This window comes from Vanacampus margaritifer, chromosome 1 (genome assembly GCF_051991255.1).
Source record: "Vanacampus margaritifer isolate UIUO_Vmar chromosome 1, RoL_Vmar_1.0, whole genome shotgun sequence".
Lineage (NCBI taxonomy): Eukaryota > Metazoa > Chordata > Actinopteri > Syngnathiformes > Syngnathidae > Vanacampus > Vanacampus margaritifer.
In genome coordinates, this window is record NC_135432.1 from 49,145,593 (window position 1) to 49,162,231 (window position 16,639).

Here is a 16,639-nt window from a genome sequence, read left to right on the forward strand (position 1 = left end):
AAGGATTGCAGGATGGATGGTCAGGGGTGGGGGTGTTGGCGGCGCTTGAGCTAATAGTTCATGCTAATCTGGTTGGAGTCTTTTATGTGAACCTTGGCAGCATATTTAGTTGCCAGCAAGACAGACAAATAATCAGGAACTCTTCATCAGAGGTGGTAAATCCAGGTCCAGAAAGTAAAAACCCTGTCACGTTTGGCTTTAGACCAGCTGTTTGCTAGCTATCTCCCATGGTGCTCGTTTACATGCTAGGAAGCTAGCTAGCTAGCTAGCACAGTGCTCTTCATATGTAATAATAATAATATTAGGGGTGTCAAAATTGGTGCGTTAATTTTGAGTTAATTTAAAGGTCCTTTAACACCACAAATGTTTTTAATGCTCGATTAATGAAAGCCTGTACTGAGAGAATTCCAGTCACAACGCAGCAGACATATCCACATCAAAATTTAGCAGTAATGCATATTTAATAATGCATATATTTGTGGAGACTGGGGTCAAGTTGTGTTTTACAATGTTATAAATGTGCAGAATTTCACAAGTTCCTTCATGTTAAAGATTGGATAGCTTTTAATATGAAAAGAAAAATGCACTGAGCTGTCACCAATGTCTTACAAATGCAATTATGCCATCTAGAGGCAGAAAAAATTACTTCCAACACAAATCAATATCACACTCACTTTTTACCATACACAACATTTTTCTTAATTTTAATTCAATATTATCAATTTCTATAAGTTTAACATTTTTTCCACTTTTGTCAACAAGAGTATGAAAATTTAGAAAAAAAATAATTGTACATTTTATTGTACATTTAGAACAGATATAAAATTAAATTAAAACGATTAATCGTGAGTTAACTATTGAAGTCATGCGATTATTTACGATTAAACATTTTAATTGCCTGACACCCCTAAATAATATATGAACATTTCAAGTTCAATGTGTGAATTTGCAAAGAAAACACTATTTAATTGCAAAATTCCTGTTTTAATTATATTAACACTCAAAAGAATATCAGTCATGAAATATATAGACTAAGAAGATTGATTACATGCAACAGTCAGAAGCATAAAACTGTCCTATCCAATTGAACAATATGCAGGCTTGAATAAATTAAAGGGTTTATTTCTTACCTAATTACAGCAAAACACTCGTGCTGTAGAAAATGTCAAAAAAATATACATTGTTGCATTTGAAGGTTGACTGCAATTAAAAAAGAAGAAGAAAGAAATTCATATATTTTTTTACTTAGAGAATTCATGAAGCACTCTAAATTGCAACCTCTATTAATACCACTCATTGGATACGTTTACATGGCCAGCAATAACACATTTAGTGTTTATATTAGTCGCTATATTTGCTACACTATTCCCAAAAAAATCATGTTTTATTAAAGTCCAAATTTGAAGTTAATTCCATATTTCATCATTGAATTAAAAACTCCAAGGCTGTGCCTGAATGTCCATCCTCATTCTGTTTGGCGATTCAGCTGACTACTTGCTCCTCGTCAGATATCGTGTGACCACCGTATGTGGTCGTCATTTTGCACCATTTTTTTTTCTTGCTGGTGGATTGTGGTCTAAAACTATTAACCTGTTCATTGACCATAAAGGGGCTCGCTAATTTTCCAAGTGCATTGTTTATGAGTGCACTACATTTTTTTTCTCTGGACATTCGGACACCCCGACAAAATAATGTGACCCCTATATAATGCACGATATAGGACATTTGGACACAGCCCATGTCAATCTTTCACAGATCAAAGCTAGCAAAAGTGTGATAACGAGGTTACTTTTATAATATTGTTGTCCATGTGAACTAAGTGTTTGTTTAGTGTTTTGGAAGACACACATTCAAATATTTATGTGGTCTAAGTCTTTGGCAGGCTATGGACACATTTGACATTGTAGTCTCGGATTGCATTCCGCAGTCTTTGCAGCAAAGTAAACATATAAACCAACAACAAATATGACAAAAAGTTGAAAAGGGGCCACAATAGGTGCTTCTCAAACAACAAATTTGTTCTTGGTGGTGGAGCCACTTTTGGTTGCAGTGTCAAAGTGACATTGGTAACCAATAGTCATCTTCAAGGGAAGTCCCAAGCGCTCCTTGTAAACTCTCCTGTTGGCAGGATTAAAAAAAATAAAATGAAAGATTAAGAGGATGACAGCTGGCATTTACAATAACTTGTAAAGACAAATGGAGACACTTAAGATGATGGCAAAGAAAATCCCTCACCCTATGTGTGTTATAGCATCACGGTTTTCAAAGTCTGATGTCCAGACAGCAATTTTATCTCCTTTCGTGCGGATGTTGACCACAGCTCCACAAACTTCGTCGCTGTAGTCATCAAAGGCCTCTCCCACTAAGCATAAGAGCTGGAAAAGTAAGGTGGAGGAATAATTATGAATTAGGAATAATTATGTAATGGGGTGGACACACAACCTGGAAGTCTTATATATACCTCTTTGTTTTAAAACAAAGAAGAATGGTAGTGTGCCCCAAAAAATCTATTCTCATAAAAATTGAGATTCTCAATTAGTACGATTCAGAATCAATTTTAAATGTTCCAAAATCGATTTTATTTAAATTATTTTATACTGTCTTGCCCATTGTTTGTGTGCGCCTTTACTGGGAGCACTGTTCATGCTGTACCCGATTTGGCCACTTAGGGGCAGGGTGGTTCCGCGCGTTCTGATACACTGTTAAGTTGTAGTTACATTAGAGAAGTAGAAGGAAAAAGTCATGATCAAGTTATGCCAATAAAAGTTGGTTTTTTTGCAGCGTAGAAAGAGCATTTGCCGGTGAGTAATGATAACATGCTTCTCTGTATAAATTACTGAAGCGTTTTGTATGACTAGTCGTTCTTTTGAGTGATAAAAGTGCCACGGGTAGCGCGCTAATTAGGATTAGCGAGTAAGACTGGAGTCGAACATGATGATTCTTTGCACATCTATCAATTGAAGCAGAAATCGTTGTCAATCAAATCATTTTGAATCGAAAATCGATTCTGAATTTAAACGCATACCCCAAAATCGGAATCGAATCGAGAGACTGTCAAAGATTCCCACCCCTAGTAGCCATTGCTACTTTCACTTTGAGCAAAAAGGATCTAAAAGTTGCAAGAATCCACCAGGATTTTACCTTTTGTCTATAATGCGATGCAGTATTCTAGCTAAGGTAAGTCGTTTTAACATGCAACTGTAAAAAGACAAATCTTAACGTAGATACGTAGTTAACAGCCGTCGTTTCGTTGTCCTTGTCTGCATGCGTGGAGAGCGTGCTGCGCTCATATTAACCTCGGTATGCAACTGCTTACTTTCCTTTTATTTAACTGCGTCCCTTTCCCTTTTACTGTGAGTAATTGTTAAAGTTAAAGTCCCACCGATTGTCAACCCCGAAGTGGGGCGAAATTTGTTCTCCGCATTTGACCCCTCCCCTGAGGGAGCGGTGAGCAGCAGCAGGGGCCACGCTCGGGAATCATTTGGTGATCTAACCCCCAAATTCCAACCCTTAAAGTAGCACTAAGGAACTTTTCAACCTTAATAAAATATTTCCATCTCTCATCTGATGAATCGTGGACTTAAAACTAGTTGAATCATACTTTTGCCATGGCCTGAGGTGGTCAGTATCATTTTTACTGGCACTAAGCAACTTTGAGGAGGATGGTAGGAACACTGCCACATAAAAAAAATACAAATGTGCCAACAGCTTTGTGGCATACGTCACTTCCCCCTTTCCCCAGTCGTTACAAAGACAGAAATTAATTTGAATGTCGATGCACGATTACTGCTTTCATGGCAGAAGCTGCAAAACAACTGAAACATTTTGTCTCACGAGACAAAAGAAAAAAGAAGAAGGGAAGCTACCCAGATAAAAGGACAGTCAAGGATCAACATTGGTCCGGCTGTCACTCGCTGGCGTGAGCTAAAAAAAAAAAATTACGCAATGCGCTTGTCCTCATGGGAAATGTGGTCTTCCTTCAGGCATTACCGCTTTTGTCCATATGGCGCCGCCATAATCAACGTAAACTGAAAGTTCCTTAGTGTTGCTTTAATGCTGAGTGTCAAGCAATTGCGGCAAGGGGTCGCATTTTTATAGTCTTTGGTATGACCTGACCAGGGATGGAACCCACAACCTCCCAGTTTCAGGGCAAACACTCTACCACTAGTTCACTGAGCCTCTTCATTGAATTGAACGGCACATTTGAACAACGTTCTGAGTTTCTTAACAAAACGAGAGAAGCAGCGTGTATTTCTGGTGAGAAGTCTCAATCAAAAATAAATAAATAGGTAATGCAGGGCCATAACTTTATCTAATGCAGGTAAGCCTGCATTAGATAAAGTTATGGGCACGAATGAAAATACACAGTAGAGTGAAACCAAAGAACCGAGGGACCACTATTTTGGGTCACTAGGCGCATGATTGTTTAGTGTGTTTTTTTTTTTTTTGTTTTTTTTTTAATTTTTATTAAATTGTCATTACAGACGCTCCCCTACTTACGAACATTCGCGTTACGAACAACGGTACATACGAACATGTCTGCGCGCATGTCAAAAAATGCTCGGAAAGTAAGTTAAGCTGTAAGTTAGATTTGTATTGCGCACCTTTTTCTGAGTACTGTAGTGCTTCTTTCCGCCGCTAATACCGACGCTTGGCGCTGTGAGAGCTCACCCAGCATTGGAGGCTCAGCAACATGTCGAGGAGGAGGAAGAAGAAGAAACGCCTGTCGCTCATAGATAAAGCCATCGCACTCTTCGAGCAGCAAGACCCAAATATTGAACGTTGCACAAAGGTTGCAAATCAATTGAATGATGCCATACAGTGCTACCGCATCATTTATGATGAAAAAAGAAGAAAACTGTGCAATCGTCGTTAGATCGCTTCTTTCGGCCAGTTTCTAGTAAATCCTCCAAGGAAGATACTCATCAACCCTCATCTTCTTCTCCTCGACCCTCAACTTCTTCCTACATTGAAGTTACGGAGGAGGAAGTAACTTTTGAAGCCCATTCCAGCGACGACGAAGAACCTCTCATGATATAAAATGCTCCTCTTCCTCCTCCTCCTCCTCCTCCATCAAATCCTTAAGCATCGAGTACATCTTCCAAAAGTAAGTTAAACTTCATTTTATTTATCTTATTACGTACATGTACATACTGTGTGTGTCTCTCGCTCTCTCTCTCTAACATACGTAGTACAGTACTGTACGTATTCTCTTTAAACATAAATTATAATACAAAATATAGCACTGAAGCAACTTACGAACAAATTCACCTTACGAACGATCGCTCGGAACGTAACTCGTTCGTAAGTTGGGGAGCGTCTGTACTCTAAAAATAAAAATGCATAAAGATCTGTGATGTTATGAATTATTCTACCTATGGCCCTCATATAGTCATCTTAAATATTCTACTTTGATACTTTTTTGTGTATCCCTTAGAAAAAAAGCAAAAACAAAAAAACTAGTAGTTGTTATGACAAAAAGAGCATTAAAAAAAACGTTTTATTTTATTTATTTTTTACAAACTTATCTTTAGTTAGATCGGAAGTTAATGAAAAGATAAAATACCAATGTTAGTACTGAGTAATGGTCAAGCGCCCTGTGACATCAAACCAGTGGACAATGAAAACTTACAGTTTCTAACCAGAAGCGGTCCAGGTCTGATCTTCTCTGCTGCTTGTTGAGTGTGATCAGCCAGCGTCCTCCACGCTTGTTCCTCTCATCCTCCCACATGGGCTCAATACCGTCCTGCAGCAACAATTGACATTGTTTAAACTCATAGTTTAACATTGCACTCAAATGTCAAGAGACAAACCAAAAACGTTTATTGGTGGCATGGCATGTGGCATGTCATTTTGAAACAGTTATGGATGGATGGATAAATACAAATAAGCTACAAAGATTTGTAGGCCAAGAGGCCATTTTTAAGTTACAATCTCTTTACTTGCACTAGCCATGTTTACACAGAGACTTTTTTTTCCACTCCGATTGAAGATCTGTGGTCACCTGTTGTGACATGATCCATTCCGATGTGCCATTTACATGTTCCGCTCCGTTAGTCTGATCAGCCCAGTGGCAGCCGTAAAATTGGCGGATCACGTGATTTATTTAGATTAGTTCATTTGTCATTTAGCACTATAATAGTTGTGATAGTTTTAACACTTCTATTGAAGCAACATTTTGACAAAAACAAGTTTAAAAAGTTCTCCTCTCGCAGAGATGAGCTCTTGTCAAGACACCGCCATTTTAATGGGCGGAAGCGTCCACGTCACGACGCATTCATTTCAAAATAGCATGCGCATACCGGTCGCAGCCTCGTCATTCCAATTAGAATGTTTAAATGACGCTCGTTCAGAAAGGCTAAAGAAATAAACCACCCATGTTAATCTGATTGTAATTGCATTTTGATTCAGGCTTTTCATGCCGATTGAGGTGTTTATATGGAGCATTTTTATTTCGTTTGGCTGTTCGGATTCATTCTAATCGGATTACACGGCTCCATGTATACACGGCCCAAAATAAGGTATAAATTACTAGAGTTTGCAAAAACCTAACAAATTTTAAAATAGTCTTAGCAGTCTACACATTTGGCTGGAGAGATTATCTAGTTAATTATTTTGCCATTTGAAAGTCCCACGTATACTACGCACCTATGTATAGTACGCCTAGGGATTGTTGGAACCTTTCATATTTGAACCTGTTCTGTTCCTATCCTCGGTACTTGCGAATCGATACTGGTACTGCCGAGTCCAATAACGACATCCATTTCTTTGAATTGACTCTCGTTTTAGTATACTTGCCAACTGTCTCGATTCACATGGGAGACTCGCAAATTTCAACCCTACACCCAGAGCTGCCAAGCTATTGAAATTAATTTCCAGAACTTCAATTTGTAGCATTAGACAATAAATATTAGGGCTGGTTATTGATTAAAATACTAATCGATTCGATTTTGATTTGCAAGAGTTAAATTTTATTTTATTTCGATTTTTACCGATTCGATTCACTTCAATTCAATTCAATATTGATTAATTAAGAAACATCAATTCATTCTAAATATCAAAGTCATGATAAAAAAACTCTACAAACATTAAATTATAAATAATAAAATATATAAATAAAATAAAATGTGTTATAATCACTTAAGTGTTACACAAACATTGACATCAGCATGGATGAGATAAAAATATTTTCATAATTATACATATAAATTAAAAGTATTCTGAATTGTAATAAAGTGCAATACGGTCTTTCATAAATGTAAGAAAATACATATACATTCATGTGAACAGTAAATTTCAAGAAAACGGTAAGATAGAAAAAAAATTCCATTAAAATTCTATTTTCTTGTTAATTTATGGAAAAAAGGGGCCCTAATAAATATCATGTTGGAATGAAAGTACGCCATTTTCTACAACATCTAGGTTCCAGTAAAAGTCTATAAATTGTAATTTTTTTTTAAAATAAAATAAATTTTAAAAAATTGTGACGATTTGGGATCATTTGTTGTGGAAAAAAATGCATCTTTTTCACGTGGTTTTATGGTATTCAATATTTATGGTTCAAGTTTTCTGTGATGTAACTTAAATGTAAAAGTATTAACAAACATACATCATATGACATTATTCAAGGCATGCATACTGTATATGAATAGATCAAACAAACCTTAAAAAGGGAGTAATCACAGCCTGACATGAGATTGCTTGACAACTGGATGTGATTGTACAAACTGTGAAGACATGGCACAGTAATAAAACAAGCTTTGAATGAGAATTTCTGTAGCTCGTCTCTTTTACTCTCTTTATTGCAACTTACGCCCAAAAATCTTCAACTGTGTCAAATTTAGAGATGAGTCGCAGGTTGGCCTGCCATGTTAGGTTCTTGTCATTCTTGAAGAACCATAGAGACCATCTGTTGGGGTGAGAATTAAAAAAAAGAAGACATTTGCATAAATGGAAGAAGATCCCAAAAATGTCAGCCCTAAGCTTGATAGAAAATGAGGGATGTCACCTGGGTGCTGCCAGTCTGAACTGCTAGTTCATCATTTAATCCGCTTTGTAGTCCAATTTATCTTGGCATTGGGGGTACATTCACGTCCAATTGAAATTAGGGATGGGCATTGGATTATGACTCTTGATCGACTTTGCCATACATAGCCAGCTCGGTACTTTTTTATTTTAAAGATATGTTTAAAGGGTTAACAAAGTCTCTCAAGGACTTATTTACTAAGATCCCATCTATTTGATGTGTGTGGTCACTTAAACACAGTAAATTCTTTAGAGTAAATTTGACTCTATTTCGAGTGGGACCAAATAGACTCAGTTTTAGAGTAGGCTAAGATTACACTATGAAGAGTGTAAAATATATATATATTTTAAATGAATGAATAAAAGTCACTCTAGGGTTGAGGAACAAACTCACAACCTTCAGCTTGGGAGCCACACTACCACCTGAGCTAGCCCCGCCTGCTGTTTGCTTATCTCTAAGAGCCCAAATACATTGTTTTTGGTCTCTCGGAGTTAGGAAGAGTCTATGGAATCAGCTGCAACTGACACAAGCGATATACTAACAGAAAGAAGGAGTACGCGTGGCTCGGAGTAGATCGGCTGTCTCCCAAGCTGCGGGTCGTGAGTTCGTTCCTCCACCCTTGAGTCACTTTTATTTTTTCCCCAATTCTTTATTTTACTCTCTTCCAAGAGCAAATAATGCTTTAAAACTGAGTCTATTTGGACCCACTCTAAATAGAGTCAAATTTACTCGACAGAATTTACTGTGCAGATTGTGCACAGTATTGGTGTGCATGTCACACGTACTACGGTACTGTACAATAAATACTTGGTGTAGGGCTATATTTTGGGGGGGATTTTTTTTCATTTTAGTTCATTATTTTATTTCTACTTTTGCTTGTTTATTTTTATATTTTATAATTTTATTTTCTTTATTTAGTTTGTAGCAAGATTGTTAGTTTTTATTAGTTTTTCTTTTGTTCAAAAATGCTCAGTTTTAGTTGAGTTTTTAATAGTTTTCTTTTTTTTAAGGTATGGAGTATTTGTCAAGTGCAAGATAAAAAAAATGTCACTAAGTATTGTGAAATAAAGTTAACTAGTTCTGTAGCGCTGTGGATCTGCAGCAATACCCAATTAGTAACTTTTAAAATGAACACTGAAAGCTCATGTAAGATATTAATTGACAAAGACAAAAACAAAGGATTTTTTTTTTTACAAAAGAGTTAGTTTCAGTTAGTTGTAGTTTTTATTCTATTTTGTTAACAAAAATGTGTGTTTGTTTTCAAATTTAGTTGTAATTATTTTGTTAGTTTTCGTTAACCTTAGTGTAGACTGGACACCGCCCTAGAGTTGAAAGAGGGTATTGTATTATTGTCAATTCATTTCTGTAATAACCGCATGAGTAGCCTATAGGCCTGCTCTAAAAATTACTCTCCAGTAATGGAACATAGATTGATGAAAACAAAGTATTGCATATGATATGTATATGTTTAGTAATGTCTTCACATACATTAATATAAATTATTATAATACCCTATGAAGGTATTTTGAGTAGGGGCTGTTTGATCCAAGCTGCCCAATTCATGATTCACGCCTTCTTCACTTTCCATCTTGACTATTGCAAAAATATCCTTAATGGTACAACCTCCAATCTCCTCCATAAACTTCAGCTCATCCACGAGTCCGCCGCCCGTTTTCTTAGCCACACCCGTTCCGATGACGACATCACCCCTGTTCAACCCTAACATATTCAATTCAAACTCCTCCTTCTCACCCATAAACCCTTCACAATCAGGCCCCATCCTACTTCACAGACCTGCTCCACACCTACCAACCTGCAAGCAGTCTCCGCTCTCATCGTACCACGGACCTAACATAAAACCTGGGGGGCAACGCATACAAGACTTCACTAATCTCCCATCATCTAAATCACTCCTCCACTCTGCTTTCATCACCTTTCCCAGTGATTACATTTACATGCAGGTAATAACCCTTCCATAATTTTATCATTTAATATTGGCAATATTCGAGTTTTGAAAGGCCATGTAAACATGCGCAAAAAGCAGAAAAATCTCTTGTTCTGTATTTTAAAAACCCAAATAAGACCCCTGGGCTAACCCTTTCATAACCTGAATTCTTGTTCATATAAACGGCATTCAGAATACTTTGTTTGAACGTTGTATTGGTTGCATTGTACGCATGCTCTAGTCTTCTTTTCTTCTTCACTTATTTGTATTTGCAAGGAACGTTGGTCTTTGTAGTACAGAAACGACTTGTAAGTGCAGCGCCATCCCATGCTTGAATACTATGATATCTCCCCGGTGTTTTCACATTATTTTCTGTCTCTACGGCAACAATGCCACAGTTTGTGTCTATACAAAACGTATATGCGTGTAATAAGTCTGTGCTTCTGGCGCGCAACCCACCGGAAATTTCTCAAGCAGAGGTGATATGACATTGCAGCAAAGAACCGCACTTTTCAAGCGAGGAGGAAACAGACTATTCAGCATGGTGAACGTAGAAAACTAAAAGCGGAAATGACATCTATTTGCGTAATGATGGTGTCTGTGCGTCATACTGACAAACTGAGTATTCCAATCAAGCACAATGACAATGTATACGGGAGTAACTCTGTCCGCCACGCATGTAAACGGGTTATCTCGAATGTTTCAGACACTGGAATTCTGACCTTAACCCGAATATTGACTGCATGTAAACGTAGCCATTCTCTCACTGTCCTACTTACTTATTTCTGTATCCAACTTCATGTTTTTTTTATTCGTGAATGTGAGTTTTATTCACTATTGTGTAGTGTTTCATGTTTTGTAATTGTTCTCTTTTTTTTTAAATACGTTGATTGTCACCGATAAATTTTCAATTTCAACTGTGACAAAGAGCCTTGCCTGTTTTGTAGAGGGTGTTTGATGTAGTTTTCTGGGCTCACAATTTCCTGACCAGACTCTCTTGTCTCTTCAGCCCCAGCCTCTTCCGGCAGGGATGGACTTGGGTTGGATTCCTAGAAAAATAAGGAGGGAACTTTACTTAACAGTTTATCAGGTACATTGTGATAAACTGAGTGCTTCATGATTTTTGTGTTGATGTTTAATATTGTAATTTGTGATGAGCATGCGTGCTGACTTTTGCTATGAATAATTCATGTTAATGGACGTAGACTGAAAACAATTTTCAAAGTTGGACATTTTCAATGTAAATTGGATTTTCCTAAACTTATGTGATCAAACTCAACACTGTATTATATGTAACAATGCATCTTATATGGTTAAATTAGATAAATATATTCAAATTGATACATTTAGTGTTAGTAAATACGATCATTGGTATTAAATATGGCGTAATAACAATATAATACCGTGTTGCCTGAGTTATTAGCGTAACAAACAATTCAAGTCCATCCGTATTTCATTCGTTAAGACAACGCGAGTCACTGAAATAGAATTCATCGGAGAGGTCGTTAAAGTGACGCTGTAGTTCTACAACTGAGCAACAATTGGGTTCAATGTCAGTATTCGACAGGCAGGATTAACAAGTGTGTGCTAAAATTGTAAAATGACAGTTTGCCATTTGTGTATATTCTGACATAAACAGCAAAGTTACGGCCCGCTGACTGACTGGTTTTATGCAAAGTGGACAGCGAATACTCAACGTCAGCGTAAAAGTTGCGAGGTCTCCATACTGCTTTGACGTTAAGCACAGGTCGTAGTAAAGCTCACGAACTTGAAGCCAAACACAATATGGCGAGTAGATTAGCAGTCGGTATACATTTCATAACAACTGCTTCGACGAAAAAAAACGGCACGGTTTACGTTAAAACGGCACCACTGGAGGTGTTTTGAAGTTTTTCGAAAAAGTGCTCACCGGTTCGGCAGTCGCCATCTTACAAATCTATGTTAGGAAAGTTTCCGTTGATTGGAGCAGACAGAGCAGCGTGACCTTCCGCTGCGGACATGCGCGTTGCGCCTCATGGGCGCCTAGACTCCACCCCTCCCTCCAGCAGACGAAGGCATGGCGAGCACGGAGGAGAAAAGGGAGTGCGAGACGGAATGCTGCAGCAAAGACGCCAAACTTCAGTGTCCCACTTGTATCAAGCTTGGCATTCAAGGCTCGTATTTCTGTTCCCAGGTAAAGCTTTGCTCTGGTATCGCCAAGATGAAAAAGCCGCTGTTTTAGCTCTGCAACGGGCCCTGTATTATCACGAGGCTGCCATGTAGCTGTCATGCTACACAGAATGCTATGAGTATGTGCTTGCTATAAAACCTCGTAACATTTATGTCAGAAGTGAGAGGACGACCTCGGCTCGTGATGTAAAGATAGTTTAAGTAATGTACTACGTCCGTTGTGAGTCTGTAAACTGTGAGCTAATTCTGTAAAATTTGGTAGAAGACTGCCTAACTACCTAGCTAACTCCTGACCGGTTGGCTGAAGTGGGTGATATCTGATTTCATTATCATGTTTTTTTTTTAAGGAGAGTTATGGACATCGAAATATGTGTTGGTTTGGTTGGTTTTAATTAGCTTTTAGCTTTTACTGCTAGTGAAGGTAAGAAGCGCAATTAGCTGTTTACTCTGTGCTACATGCCAGCAGCCTGGCACTTTGTAACATTGTGGGCAACGCTGTCACCATCACATCGCATCAGGCAATGGAAATTCACATTTTGAAATGTATTCCTGGCACACACAAAAAAATAAAATAAAAACTGTGTCCGAGACTCCACTGCCACTCGTGAAATGTTATGGCAGAACCATTTTAATGAATTAATCCTTTAACATAATAATCCTATTCTTATTGAAACTCTTAACTTAAACTATGTTTGTTGCCAGGAAAAGAAAGTGAGTCAATAGAATTTACAGAATACATGGATGTCATGGTGCATGGTCAGGAAGGATTAGGGATGTTTTATATCACTTTGTTTCCAACCGATATATACTTGTACATCAACTCTTGAGTAGTCACCGATATTAATACCAAATACCGATGCCACATGTACACAAATTTCCCCGCACGAAAATGACACATGATTTTAAAGAGATACCTATACATCCCAATATAGTATCTCCCCCCCCCCCCCCTTAAAACTGCATGGAGTTCATGGCAATTTTCTATTCCTATAATTTCTGAATTTTAATTCTTAATCAGAAAACGGCCGCAGGAGGGCTGCAAGTAGGATACGTTAACAGGAAAAATTCTGTTCTAAGTAGGGCTGCATGATTAGGAATTGGTACCTTTCACGTTTTAACCGGTTCTGTTCCAAAATCTCGGTACCTGGGAATCGACACCTGTACTCAACGATACCATTTTTCAGCACTGTTGTACTCTTTCTTTTTTTTAATTTAATTATTTATTTATTTATTTATTTGGTGGGAATAAATGTTCATCGTTGTTTATTTAACAGTAAAATCCTTTTAAAAATCAATTTAACAATTACTTTTCAATATATAAAACTTGCCAAATAACAAAGATTTTTATTTTTTTTTATGATCCAGAGAGGAATAATAAAAATAAAGATTTAACATTTCACAATTACTGAAAAATAATTAATACAAATAAATAAATATTACAAAAAAACGTGTGAAGCAAAGTTCGGTTCACTGAACAACACAAGGAACGAAATTAAACACTAAATATATAAATTATTAATTGATCGTATCTTCGTTTTTTGTGCAGTTGTTTTTCAAGAACATAAATCCTGCCGCGCGATGAGTTCGAAGTTCAAATATAGCAAAAAAAAAAAACAGTTGGAAGAGGACATGGTGTTTCCCACACCATGTTAATAATACTTGGGCGGACCACCACCCAAGGTGTTTTCAAGAATATTTCATAAAAATATATAAAAAAACGTGTCGTGAATAGATATACCGCATGTAACATTAGTTCGCTGTCACTCGATTGTGGATCATGAGGTTGGAGACAACGCAAGTAACAGGACTGAGTCAGTTATTGCTCAGTTAGCCTGCAAAGGTACACTAGCTAGCGGCGGAGACCAAAGATATATTAGCAATAGAATAAACTTTGCGTTAGGCTTCTAATAGAGCAAGCCGTGTGTTTGGCTCCATTAAGTTCATTTGAATTCATTGAATTCATTAGCGATTTTAATGTGGATTGGTTTGTTACAAAAATCAGACATGAAGCTATGATACAAGCCACGTGTCATTTTCATAATCTTATTCTATAATTAGGACTTTAACACCATTGCAGGACTTGGTCAACACGGCAGCCACTCAGAGCGAAGGATGAATGTTTTCAAGGTTTAAAGGGTGTTGAACCCTTTAACTTCTGATAATTTTTATTTTCTCTTTTAATTTCCAGGAATGTTTCAAAGGGAGCTGGGCTTCTCACAAGTTGCTGCACAAAAAAGCAAGTAAGTATCCAGGGCTCTAGACTGCAACAAATTAGGGTGCCAAGGTGTCCTAATTTTTAAGTGGTACAGCTAAAAACAAAGGGGAAAAAAAGAATTTGGACTGGCGTGATCATCTTATTCCGGGGTGGAGGAGTCCCAGTATTAAACAGGCCTCATCACTAAATTAAAAAAAAAAAACAAAGTAAAGTAAACGGAAGTATCGATAAGCTCAACCCTTAAATTTTGAACCTATGAAATTGCAGTGTTGAATGCAATGCAGTCGAAATTTTGGGTGTACCTACCTTTTTGTGCTGGTGCACCAAAAAAAAGCCGCTGGGAACACCAGTGCAAAAAGCTAGTCTAGATCCCAGTATTGGGTGTCATTATTAGGGGTGGGAATCTTTCAATGTCTCATGATTCAAATCAATTCCGATTTTTGGGTCTGCGATTCGATTCGGAATCAATTTTCGATTAAGAATAATTTTTTTATTCAAAATGACTTGATTGACAATGATTTTTGCTTCTATAGATGTATATAGGGATCTGTAGATGTGCAAGGAATTTTAATTATCTACTCCAGTCTGACTCGCTAATGCTAATTAGCGCGCTACTCGCGACACGTTTATTACTCAAAAGAACGGCTCCACACTGCAAAAAAAAAAACAACTTTTATTGGAATAACTTGATCGTGACTTTTTCCTTCTACTCTAATGCAGCTACAACTACAGTGTATTAGACCGCATGGAACCACACTGCCCCTAAGTGGCCAAATCAGGTACAACATGAACAGCGCTTCAAATAAAGGCACACACAGACAAAGGCAGGACTGTGTAAAATAATATAAATAAAATCGATTTTGGGACATTTAAAATCGATCCTGAATCGTACTAAATGAGAATCGATTTTTTGGGGGGGGGGGGCACACCCCTAGTCAATATCATTAGTTTATTTTAAGAACCTACTCACAGTGATTTGCACAATATTTAGGATAAAGCCAGTACACTTGCAAGTGTAATGGTTTGTTCAACTTGCCACAGTTTTAGTTCAGAATAAGGGTGGGCGGTATTCAAATTTGGACAGTTTTACCGTCCCCTCATTACACCGGGTGTATGGTAATACCGTCACTAATTTTAGACTCATTTTGTAGCACTGCCAGATTGTCTAGTTAATGGTCGCTAATCGTGCCAACACAAATTCAGTTGGCTTCGTAACTTAATATGAAGAATTGCTACGTTGCAGAAATAATTAGGCCAAGCAGTGAGCTAGCTAGCAACAACACTTAATGAAAATTCCTAACGAATACCGTTGGCCGTAACTACGTCAAGAAAACAAGAACACCCTACCCGGTGCATAGCTTGCAAAAAAAGTCTCACATTGCCTTCATGCTCACGGAAACCATAGAACCCTTGAACCACATACAGTGCTGCTCAAAAGTTTGTGAACCCTGCAGGCATGGTCAGATTTTTTTGTATAAAATATTAAAATAACCTTATTAAATGTTTAGTCATACCCAAATCTACAATGCTGACATTGAAAATAATGGACTTGAACAAAAAAATTATATTGTCACTCATTCTTGAACAAAAGTTGTTGATTGAAGAAAAACTCAGATTTCATGGTTGCAAAAGTATGTGAACCTCTCATTTAATCGAACATTGCCCCTTCTTTTGCAATAAGAACTTCATCCAAACACTTTCTTTAGTGACTTATCAGTCTTTCACATCTACTTTGGGGGGAAATGCAGCCAGTTGAGAGAGGCTACATGGGCGTCTAGCATAAACTGCCCGCTTCAGGTCCCGCCACAGTAAAGAATTTAGGTCAGGATTTTAACAGGAAACATCCAGAACACGAATCTTGTTGTTCTTCAGCCATTCCTTGGTTGTAATGCTGGAATGCTTTGGATTATTGTTATGTTGCATGATCCATCGTCTACCAGGCTGTAACTTCACAAAGGACGGCTTCAGGTTATGTTCCAGGATTTCACAACATTTCTCTGAATTTATGATTCCCTGGATAATGTGGGGTCGTCCAGGTCCTGAGGATGAAAAACCATCCCGGAACTTAACATTCTCACTACCCTGCTTCACTGTAGGGAGAAGGTTCTTTTGCTGCTATGCAGTGTTGACTCCTCACCAAACAATACTGTTTTGGTTGTGACCAAACAGTTCAATTTTGGACTCATCTGTCCACATGAAGGACTTCCAAAAAGCTTCAGTGTTGTCCACGTACTCTCTGGCAAAGTTGAGATGGGCAGCTTTGATCTTTTTTGTGAGCGGAGGG

The 16,639-nt window shown here is 37.6% G+C and overlaps 2 protein-coding genes across 2 annotated transcripts in view; one reads left to right on the forward strand and one right to left on the reverse strand.

Moving 5' to 3' along the window:
* Window positions 1-546: 546 nt before the first annotated feature.
* eif4eb (eukaryotic translation initiation factor 4eb) lies at window positions 547-11,955 on the reverse strand. The gene is made up of 7 exons (XM_077572456.1): window positions 11,881-11,955; window positions 10,908-11,020; window positions 7,814-7,909; window positions 7,664-7,727; window positions 5,633-5,746; window positions 2,236-2,375; window positions 547-2,118 (listed from the first exon to the last, which is right to left on the reverse strand). Exons 1-7 carry the CDS (start codon window positions 11,896-11,898, stop codon window positions 2,004-2,006), a joined length of 660 nt encoding a protein of 219 aa, XP_077428582.1. The 5' UTR covers window positions 11,899-11,955; the 3' UTR covers window positions 547-2,003.
* Window positions 11,934-16,639, forward strand: part of metap1 (methionyl aminopeptidase 1) — a 37,356-nt gene continuing 32,650 nt past the window's right edge. Inside the window, exons 1-2 of the mRNA XM_077572331.1 lie at window positions 11,934-12,144; window positions 14,329-14,380. Of these exons, the coding sequence (XP_077428457.1) occupies window positions 12,028-12,144; window positions 14,329-14,380 (169 nt within the window). The 5' untranslated portion in view covers window positions 11,934-12,027. The remainder of the gene's footprint in view (window positions 12,145-14,328; window positions 14,381-16,639) is intronic.

Excerpts from the sequence above, each read along its gene's own strand:
- eif4eb (XM_077572456.1), bottom strand. Across the intron at positions 7,728-7,813 it reads ACAGTTGAAGATTTTTGGGC|TTTGTACAATCACATCCAGT; the intron begins GTAAGTTGCAAT and ends ATGTCTTCACAG. Across the intron at positions 5,747-7,663 it reads GTGATTACTCCCTTTTTAAG|GACGGTATTGAGCCCATGTG; the intron begins GTTTGTTTGATC and ends TTGTTGCTGCAG.